At 41.5% G+C, this 11,179-nt stretch overlaps 1 protein-coding gene across 1 annotated transcript; it reads left to right on the forward strand.

Annotated features, from left to right (window-relative positions):
• Positions 1-9,528: 9,528 nt before the first annotated feature.
• LOC110944512 lies at positions 9,529-10,154 on the forward strand. The gene is made up of 2 exons (XM_022186174.1): positions 9,529-9,720; positions 9,819-10,154. The coding sequence occupies exons 1-2, from the start codon at positions 9,529-9,531 to the stop codon at positions 10,152-10,154; spliced, it is 528 nt and encodes a 175-aa protein (XP_022041866.1).
• The last annotated feature ends 1,025 nt before the right edge of the window (positions 10,155-11,179 follow it).

The following is an 11,179-nucleotide window of genomic DNA, read 5'->3' on the forward strand; positions in this document are numbered from 1 at the left end:
TGGAAAAGGGGGTGAAGTTAAAACTGCCAATATATTTGCGGTGTGTACTGAATGTGGAGAGTTAGGGCATCAAGTCGGAGAATGTGCTGTGTTGGGTGGTCAGACCGATGAAGTGAATCAAATCTATGGTGAACGAAAGCAATATGATATGAAATCGAATACATATCATCCAGGTTTGCGAAACCACCCCAATTTTAGTTATGGTAATTCTACTAATCAGTTGAACCCCAATTTTCAGGTACCTAACCAAGGAGGTCAACAGTATCAGAATCGGCAAGGAAATTACTCGCAAGGAGGTTACCAGAATCGGGGTCAATACAATCAAGGGCCTCAAGCCAACAACCAACAACAAAATCAAAGCAATTATCAAGGGAGTTGGAGGAATCAAGGCAACCAGCAAGGTAATTCTTCAGGTGGTGGAGGCGACTCGAGTGATTCGAAGCTAGATGCAATCATGTCATTTATGAAGGATATTCAGAAGGATAATGAGGTTAGAGACAAAACTTCGGAAGCAATGCAGAAACAGTTGGGGCAGCTAGCAGAAGATCTAGCTCAGCTGAGAAGAGATCCAGGTAAGTTGCCAAGCACTACCACAGTTAATCCAGCACATCAGTCATCTAGCTTAACGGATGGAAGAAATGTGCACATCAATGCGGTAAGTGTTCGTCCAACTTTTGACACTGGTAGCGTTGAGGTAGCTCCACCATCACAAGTAGTTGAGGAGGTGGTGGAGTACGTTAATACTGAATCGGATTCTCAACATGATCGGGACCCACCATGGGATGAAAGGTGGGAAAGCTTTAAACAAGCTAAAATTAATCTACCCTTACTTGATGCGATTAAAGAGAGTCCCGATCATGTGGAGTGTTTGAAAGAGTTGAGTACCCAAAAACGACTTCACAAGTTTCCTAAAAAACTTGATTTGACTACAAACGTGAATGCCGCTTTATTGGGTACCCTTCCCCCCAAACTCCAAGATCCAGGAGCACCCATTATTTCCGTACAAGTGGGTGAATTTAAAATAAAAAGGGCACTGTTGGATCTTGGAGCGTGTGTCAGTATTCTACCAGGGAGTCTGTATGACCAATATGATTTTGGTCCGCTACAAAAAGTTAACACCACCGTGGTGTTGGCTGATCAGACTCCCATGTGTCCGAGGGGGATTGTAAGGGACGTAATTGTGAAGGTAGAAGATTGTTACTACCCAGTTGACTTCTTAGTGCTGGATTGTGCCACAAGTTCAAAGAACACGCACTCTCCAGTCATTCTGTGTAGACCGTTCTTAGCGACTGCTCATGCAATTATAAACTGCGTTGATGGAACGGTTAGTATGAAGTTTGGTGATCGCGAATTACGGTTAAATGTGTTTTCAAATGCTACTGATCCTTTTATTTCAGGTGAATGCTCAAAAGCTGAAAATGGTGAAGAAAATATCTCTCCTGCAAAGGAGATTCATACCAAACATGAGTGTTTTTTGGTTGACAGGTTTGAAGTGGCAGGGAGCAAAGCAGTAAGAAAAAAGGAAAGTGTGGCGCATGAGGAGATTAAAACAGACAAAGGGAAGCCACGAGGGAAGAAGAAGAAAAAGAAACCGCCTGAAGTTAATAATGCAAAAAGGAGGTTAAAGTTATTCGGTCCAATGTGGAAGATAGTGGACGACTTACTAGAGCATTGGCGGGGTATCTACGTAGAGGCCATGGGACGCAAGCATTCCACTCGACCACCATAAAGGAACATCAGGTACGGTCTGGCTGAAGACCTATAAACTTAGCGCTCTCGGGAGGCAGCCCGAGGATGTAGAGTAGTGTATATTTGTTTTGTTTTTTTTGCGTGAGTATTTTTGCAGGTTACCAGGTTATTAATCTCTACGAATGCATTGGTCCAAGTGTGGGGATGTTTGGTGAAGTCCCCGTACGTTCTAGTTGCAATTGCAAACACTGCACGGATTAGAGTTCAGTCAAAACTGTCCATACTCAATCTCCATTTGGATGGGGATGATCTGAACACTAATTGTAGAGATTGACCCGATTACTTGTTGGACACGACTGCGAATGAAATGCTATACGGTCGTGGGGGAACATGATGCATGAGGATTCTACACTTTAAACCAGGGGAGTCTGTTCCACTTTTATTATTTCATTTTTATTCGTGTTTTTGGTGGTGTCGAACTATATTATGTGTTAGGGAATGTGTTTTTGCTAGTTGTGTTAGGAATGGTCGCTCATAATGTTTGTTAGTTGGTATTCCCGGGTTTATTTTAAAAGCACGATACATTGGGGACAATGTCGCCCAAGTGTGGGGATATGGAAACCCGGGAAGGGAAAGGTTTGGACAAAGCTTGAAAGAGGTTGAAAGTGATTGAAAACGATGAAAACTGAAAAAATTGAAAATTTTGAAAATTTTAAAGAATTTCATCGCCTTAGGTAAACTAAATGGATATGAAAACCGAATGTTTCAATCACTAATGGGTTCCTTGCCGGTAGTAAACTAACATAGTCCCTTGTCATGGTCATTCCTTTAAGTTTCATGAGAGTAGGTCCGACAAGTGTTTTTAGGATAAAAGAATTGAGAAGAGATGTCTATTTAGGGGTAACATGCTTTAGATTGCATATGCTTCATGTCGGCAACCTTTTTACCCTTTCTTGGTGAGATTTTGAGCCTGTAGAATGATAGAATGATTTACTTTATGACTTCATTTGTTGAGAGCAGGCCGCATGTTATTCTGTGTTAGAACTTGTATGAGTTGATGCATGCTGAGACTGTGGTTTGACATGTGCATGTGAATGATAAAGGCATTAGGATATCCCGTACACCCGTTGTGTTTGTTTTATGTTTACCGAACCATCACCCTTAGTAGCCCTATTGAGCCTATTTACCCTTTCATTTGTCCACCTAACATGAATTGTTTGATAGCGACCGTGGATGACAACTTTGAATAATTGAGAAAATAAGAAAAAAAAAAGAAAAAAAGAAGAAAAAAGAAAAAGACAAAAAGAAAGTGTTGTGAATATTGTCTATGTTCTTGGGTAGAAACCAACCCAAAAGTATGTTATGTTTTGCAAATAAGTTGTCACGGTTTGGTCATTTGTTTGTTCGCCATATAAAAAAATAAATATAAGCAAAAATCTTCCTACCCTTAACCTAAGCCCAAAACCGAAAGTCCTTTTGATGCATGCCGTGTTATATGATACAGTGGAGGTGTGATTGTCGTACAAGCCTATGATTACAGAATTTCATGTTTGGTTTTGAGTGTATAAATACTAGCACATTACACGCTAGTTCAGATATTAAATCGAGAGGAGAATTTATTGTGAGAGGCGTGTAGCATGTGTTGTAATCCTAAGCATGTTAGTTTTGAATAAACAAGTCTTAAGTTTTATAAATTGCATCACTTGCTTGTCGGACTGTCAATCTCGATTGTGTTAGTCTATGGGACGGGTATGACTTGGGACTTAAACGGTTGCATCGGTATAGGGGTTTAGAGGTATTGTTACGATGGTGAGTAATTCCGTGACGGTTTGCTTGAGGGCAAGCAAAGGTGAAGTGTGGGGATGTGATAGAAGGGTAAATAACCGTGTTTTAACATGTGTAAATATAAGGTTTTAAGTGTTTATCATCATAAAACATGGTTACTTTGAGTGTGTTTCTATTTGTAGGTACCCAAAGCTTAACGGATGGATATTGAAGCTAAGCGGGAGGTTTTCGGGAAGATTTATGAAGGTTAGAAGCTTACACACAAGTTGGGAGTTGAAAAATGCAAAAAATGGTGAGAAACCAGTACTTGGCGCAAGAAGAAACCAGTTTGGCGCAACCTGGTGTCAGTTTGGGCGCAATACAGATGCTAGTCAGTCAGGGGCGCAACCTTGTGCCAGGGGGGGCGCAACCTTGCGCTGGCAGCAGATAGTCATGCGAAAATTCAGGATTTCACTTTATTTTAAGATATCTTCAACCCCAAAACGTGATATTGACTAACCCTAGCCGTTTTCCACTTCCCAAGGACGAATTTTGGAGTTCCCAACCTCAATTTTCATCAATCTTTCATGCAATCAAACATCCAAGAAAACCAAGAAGATCAAATCATGACTATGAGTGGCTAGATTCTTTTGTGACCACCTCCGGGTGGATGGTTCATGTATGTGAAACTCAAACCTTGTTTATTTAGTTTTTTTTGGATTGTTTTTCATAACTTGAAGAATACTTGTGGTTTAGTTTTGTTTAAAAGAATTGTGAGCGTTGCAATTATTCATCTTTTACCATTCGCATTCGGTTTTCTTGCATCGTGAGTAGTTTGGTTATTGGGTGGGTTCTTGGCACTTATGATTTGGTAATTAAATTGCATAGGTTATTATTAAAAACTTGTCTTTGATTATCAATCAAACTAAACCGTTAACAAGACCTTTTGGTATCTATCTAATTAAACAGGCTTGGGTGAATCATTGAACCGGAAATCCGGAGGGGGTTGCTTTTCTTTAAAATTGATAACTTTCTTAATTATTCTCAATCAAAAATCACAAAACGCAATCAAAGCAATAGTTTTTCTTAGTTCTAGTTAATCTAGGTTTCTACAATCAACACTAACCACATATTCCCTGTGGAGACGACCCTACTTACCCTTGCTAGTAAAGGTACTTAGGACCAATTTTTAAACTTGTTTTTGACCGACCTTTCGACATCGATCATTGGTATCAGAGCTTCGATTGTAGTGAACTAGGATTCCTTCTCGAGTCTAGACTACAATCACTAGGATTCTCTCACGAAAACATTTTTACAAAAAAAAAAGGGTTTTTCATTGCATTTACGAAAGCGCCAAGATCCATGAATCACACATTTTCAAAGAAAAGACAAAAGCAAGGACATTAGTAGGGAGGAGAATACCCCAACTAAAGTGACACGTGAGGTATAGTCTACGTGAGATAGACTTGCCAAAAATAAAACGACACCCGAAAGAACAAACGAGAGTTATATGTGACATGTTGCATTTATTTACTTGTATATACTAAGTAACATTATTATTCATTAATATATATGCATATACGTGTACGGAATAATATTGATGGGAACGAGATGCCTTCGACTTCGAATCCTATTATTATTCTTAACGCGCACAATGAGACTATTGACCTCGCGTTTATTGCGGAGCTTATGGCTGATGTAGTTATAAACGAGACCCTGAGCTTGATTCCGTAGAAGATGGTTGTTCTTCTCTCTCGAATGCGAAGGTGCCTGACTACGGCAGTGACGGCGAGGCGGAGGAGGTAACCTTGGACAACAACCTTATCAGTGAGACGATGTCCCTATGGCTTTTACGAAACATGATTGACGACACTCTTGTCCAGACAAGGAAGATGACGTACTCATCTTGAAGGTGCCCCTCCAACTACTATTGTTAGGAACTCTCTTTATTCCTACTTCGTCTAAGCATTGTGCCATTTCGCGCGTAATGTCAACGGACGTTGGCGCGTAGACCATTATAAAGGTCCTTTCCATGTTGAAGGTATGAAGACAGTAGTGTCCCTTCTCTGACTGATCGGCGGCTTTGAACGAGAGAAAAATTAGGGTGACCATGCAAGACAATTTATTATTACGGGGGCCCACGTAATAACAACTTGTAGTGCATGGAAATCCTGGTGGGCTCTGCGGGTCAAGCAAATGATCACTATCTATTTGAAATTCCTAAGTTGTTCCAAATCTCCATCTAGTAGAACACTAACCGAAATAGTTACTCTAGCACTCTATAAAGTAGGAAGTCTGTCTTTTCCTACTTCATGCCTAACACTCCTACCCATAATACGAGTCGTTGGGACCCGGTATCAAAGCAGGTGAAAATGGCTAACAGTCAGAGAAGACTCTCCTCATCCTTCACCTCACATGCACCCTATCACCCACTACCTATATCGACACCACCAACACCCCTACCAGTAACTCTACACTCTCTATCCCGTAGCACCCCATCGTTTGAGTAGTGCATTCACACCTTGGAAAACCGCTCTACGGTTGCTACAAGGCACAATTCGGTTCCGAGGAAGAAGTCACGTACCCTCACGAGCTTATCTCTACGTTTTCACTATCACCCCTATACGTGGTAGTAATGCACAATCCCCCCACCTTTTCGGAAGTATGCCCGTTTTGTAAAAAACTAAAGACCTGAGAGGACCAATGTAGAAGCAAAATAACTACTACTTTCGTATTATGGAACTTCTATGACCGATGTGATGTAACCTCGAGTCCATTTTGTTTTTCATCTGTTAAAAACAATGTATCAAGTTGTCGAACATATATGGAAGCTGAGTGGTTGTTTTATTTTTTTTATATACCTTGTGATAATATATGCATGTGATGTTTGATGATTACATGTTTGCTTGTGGTGATGATTGTCTATATGCATGTATACCCCACAAATAATTATTTGGTGAATGTTGTCTAACCTACCCAAAACTTCTTGCTAGAAGAAAATGCCGCCCAGACGTGACACAGATACTAACACATTACCAAGGACAGAAGCTGAGCTTCAGGAACGCATATCACAGGCAATTGCACAACACGAGGCCAACCGCTCAGAACACAGCGGTGGCACTTTCGGAAATAACCCTCCAACTGGTAATGTTAAATCACCTAAGACACATTACAAATCTTTTGGATATTTCCAATTGTGTTCTGCCAATGCTCACTCGTGAATTGCGTTACATGTGTTACAGGCTGTACATATAAGCAATTTCTGGATTGCAAACCCCTAAACTTTGATGGCACGGGAGGTGCAGTCGCTTTTGTTCGCTGGGTTGAAAAGACCGATTCCGTGCTAAGAATGAGCAAATGTGCACCTGAACAGAGAGTCACTTATATTTCTGGGCTGTTTTTAGATGGTGCACTCTCCTGGTGGAACCTCCAAGTTCAAACTCTTGGCGAAACTGCTGCATATGCGCTCAGTTGGGATGAGCTTAAGGAATTAATGCGCAAGAAATACTGTTCAAGAGCTGAAATCCAGAAACTGGAAACTGAGTTCTGGAATCTGAAGATGGATGGACCAAAGGTTGCCGAGTATATTCAGCGTTTTCATGATTTATCAAGGGTCGTTCCTTATCTTGTCGAGCCGGAATTCAAGAGAATCGAAAGGTTTATTTGGGGACTTGCGCCTCAAATCCTGAGCATGGTTACTACCTCAAAGCCTCCAACTATCGCAGAGGCTATCGATTTGAGCGTTACACTTACTGAAGAAGCTCTTCGTATGGGAAAGTTTTCGAAATCCGAGACAAACAAGAAAGAGACTCACGTGGAGTCTTCAGGCGATAACAAAAGAAAGTTTTCAAATCTAAAGAAAGGCACTCAAGTAATTCATGACCACTCAAATGCAAACAAAAGAAGGGAAGCAAACCCGCCACGTGGCGTGAAAGCTTATGGAGCCACTAATAAGGCCAGTGGAAAGGGTTATCTGGGGACTAAGCCAAGATGTGACGAATGCAAGTTTCACCATGAAGGTCGATGCCTGAGACCTAAGTGTAACAGATGTGAAAAAGAGGGACACAACAAGGATGCCTGTTAGGCAAGATATCCCAACCAAGGAGGGTATGATAACTACAACCTAGGCGGAAACGATAATGGTAGAGTTCCAGGTTGTTTCAACTGTGGTGACGTGGGGCACTTTAGAAAAGATTGCCCTAAAAAGAACCAAGCGAGGAGGAGTCTTCGCGATCAGAGCTCGTGAGCGCGCCAGGACCCGAATGTTGTGACGGGTACGTTCCCTATTAACCAACACTATGCATCCATTATGTGTGATACTAGCGCCGACCTTAGTTTTGTATCAGTAGAATTTAAGAATACACTTAGCCTAGTTTCAAGTAAGCTAGACGTCCCATATCCTATAGAACTGGTAAATGGAAAGTTAGTAAAAGCAAATGAGGTGATTAAGGGTTGTACCTTGGAACTTGGAGAGCAGGAATTTTCTACTGAACTCCTACCTGTTGTTTGGGAAGTTATGATGTTGTAGTCAGCATGGATTGGCTATCCAAGAATAGAGCAAAAGTTGTTGGTCATGAGAAGATCATTTGCATCCCTTTTGCGAATGATGAAACACTTATAGGCGATGGATTGTGACATCCCACAATGGTCATAAAGGCACAGAAGTGCCTTCGAAAGGGGTGCATAGCCTTCCTTGCTCAAGTTGTCGATAAGGAGACCAAGGATCCGAAGCTAGAAGACAACCCTGTTGTGAACGAATTTCCAGAAGTCTCTCTCGAAGACTTGCTTGGGTTACCTCCACAACAACGAAGGGAGTTTCGGACAGACCTAGTGCCAGGAGCGACACCAGTGGTGAAGGCACCTTATCGATTAGCTCGTCCGAGATGCAAGAACTATCGACTCAACTGAAAGAGTTGCTAGACAAGAGAATTTATCGAGCCGAGCTTCTCACCCTAGGGAGCTCCAGTGTTGTTTGTCAAGAAGAAGGACGACAGTTTTCGTATGTGCTTAGACTACAGGGAGTTAAACAAGCTAACCAATCAAGAATCGGTACACCTTACCGAGAATTGATGACTTGTTCGACCAATTTCAAAGTTCTAGCTACTACTCCAAGATCGACTTGAGGTCGGGATATCATCAACTGTTTAATGATTACGATTGTGAGACTAAGTATCACCTGGACAAGGAGAGCGTTGTAGCAGACGCCTTGAGCCGTAGGGAGTGCACAAAACCACTAAGGATGCGAGCCTTGGAGATGACCATATAGACGAATTTCGCTACTCGGATTCGTGAGGCTGAGCAAGAGACGCTCAAACCAGAGCACCTACAAGCTGAAGCATTACGTGGAATGGGAGCACAATCGTTGCCCAAGGAAGATGGAGCATTGTACTCCCTGAAGCGAATTTAGGTTCCATTCTTTGGCGACCTACGGACTATTATTTTAGACGAGGCTCATAAGTCAAGGTACTCTATACATACGGGATCAGATATTGATGGCCTAACCTTAAGGGGGGCATTGCTACTTATGTCGGAAAATGCCTTACATGCGCTAAGGTTAAGACGGAATATCAGAAGCCTTCAGGGTTGCTGCAACAACCCAAGATTCCTGTATGGAAATGGGAACAAATCTCGACAGACTTCATTACTAAGTTACCCAGAACCCAAAGAGGCCATGATATGGGTTGGGTAATCGTTGATCGACTTGCGAAGTCCGCACATTTTATTTACCCACATGTGAGAAGGATAGCACTTGGAAGTTGGCCGAAATATATCTTAAGGAGATTGTGGCACAGCACGGTGTGCCTGTTTCTATTATATCGGACCGAGAAGGTTGGTTCATGTCAAGGATTTGGCAATCATTCCAAAAGGCCTTTGGATCACAACTGAATCTTAGTATGGCCTTTCACCCTCAAACGGACGGCCAAAGTGAACGAACGATTCAAACTTTGGAGGACATGTTGTGTGCTTGTGTGATGGACTTGGGTGGAAGCTGGGATACTCACTTGACTTTAGTAGAGTTCTCCTACAAGAATAGCTATCACACTAGCATCCAGGTCACCCCGTTTGAAGCATTATATGGACGGAAGTGTCGGTCCCCGCTATGTTGGGCGGAGACCGGGGATAAAAAAACTCATTGGTTCGGAAAAGGTCCAAGAAACCACAGACAAGATCATTCAGATACGAGACCGTATCAAGACGGCTCGCGACAGACAAAAGAGCTATGCCGACAAACAACGCAAACCATTAGATTTTGAGGTCGGAGACATGGTATTGTTGAAAGTCTTGCCTTGGAAGGGCATAGTAAGATTTGGTAAACGTGGGAAGTTGAAACCACATTACATTGAGCGTTTGAAATTCTGGAAAAGATTGGAACTATTGCGTACAAGTTAAAACTACCAGAAGAACTGAGCAGTGTACACGAAACGTTTCATGTGTCGAATCTTAAAAAGAGTCCTACCCAAGAAACGGTAACCATCCCAACGGATGAGATACATATCAACGATAAACTCCAATTTACTGAAGAACCTGTTGAGGTTACGGATTGGAAGGTCCACAAGACACGGAGGAGTCGTAGGAAGCTAGTCAAAGTTCGTTGGAACTCGCGTCACGGTCCCGAGTGTACGTGGGAACGTGAAAATCAAATGAAATCCAAGTACCCTCACCAGTTCCAAGACTCCCCTGCAACCCGTAGCACGACTTGAATTTCGAGACGAAATTCTTCTAACGGGGGGAGAATGTGACAACTGGCAAAAATAATGGTATTTCCGTACAACTTAAACACTTGATTTATTGTTTTAATTTCCCTCTTTACGATTTAATTATTGCATGATTACGTCGTACAAAGTCTAGCAATCATAGGACGTGGTTAAAAATGCTAAACGATATTAACACAATCGCTATGTCACGAGAAAACCGCAAACTATGTCCTAATATGTTGGCAAAATGCTAAAAGCACTATTCACCTGAGCACACTATTCATGCCAGCAAGTTCTGAAAACTGGCGGAACAAGCGACGAATGGCATGAAAGCACTTCATAGTTGAAATATGAATAAAAACCCCTAATTAGGGACACCAAACACAAAAACACATTTACTTTCCGGTAAATGCACTTAATTTCACTTTATCCATTATGCGCCAAAATACAACCGAAACAGAATGTCCGCGGCACTAGAAAATAACATTTTACAACGTCTGTAGAACTTGTAAATAACATTTTACATCATAAATAAGCTTAGGGATATCAATGGGATACTCGAAACATTTACTCCCGGTGTCACGCCACAACTTTCACACACTGTCCAAACTCGAGCCAATAGGCGAATAAATTATATTTCTATCTTCCAATCTCCTAAACAAAAAGGGTAGCGAACTAGTTAACGATATTTTGGTGTCATAAACACCTTGAATAGATGTCATAGCATCGATGGTAAATTAGAACCTAAGCTCCCGGTACTACACTACAACTTTCGTATAACACCCGATATCGAACCGGTGGGCGAACTAGTGGTATTTTTACCATCCAAAACCTATACCCACTAAACTAGTAAACTAATTAGAGTTCATTTAAAACTCTAAACTATTATTAACACCCTAATTACCCTACCTAAATTGATTACCTAAATTAAGATATTAGCATATCTATATATAAAAAAAAAAAAAAAAAAAACAATCCAAACACCCCCAATCGGTCAACATGGTGGACCCACCATATCAACCTACAATATA

Source organism: Helianthus annuus, chromosome 6, assembly GCF_002127325.2.
Source record: "Helianthus annuus cultivar XRQ/B chromosome 6, HanXRQr2.0-SUNRISE, whole genome shotgun sequence".
Classification (NCBI taxonomy): Eukaryota; Viridiplantae; Streptophyta; class Magnoliopsida; order Asterales; family Asteraceae; genus Helianthus; species Helianthus annuus.

What these genes read in the sequence shown, in the direction of transcription:
- LOC110944512 (XM_022186174.1), top strand. Translation starts at nt 9,529, where the DNA reads ATGGACGGAAGTGTCGGTCCCCGCTATGTTGGGCGGAGACCGGGGATA. An exon ending in ATTTTGAGGTCGGAGACATG is followed by an intron (nt 9,721 to 9,818) that starts GTATTGTTGAAA and finishes ATTCTGGAAAAG; the next exon opens with ATTGGAACTATTGCGTACAA.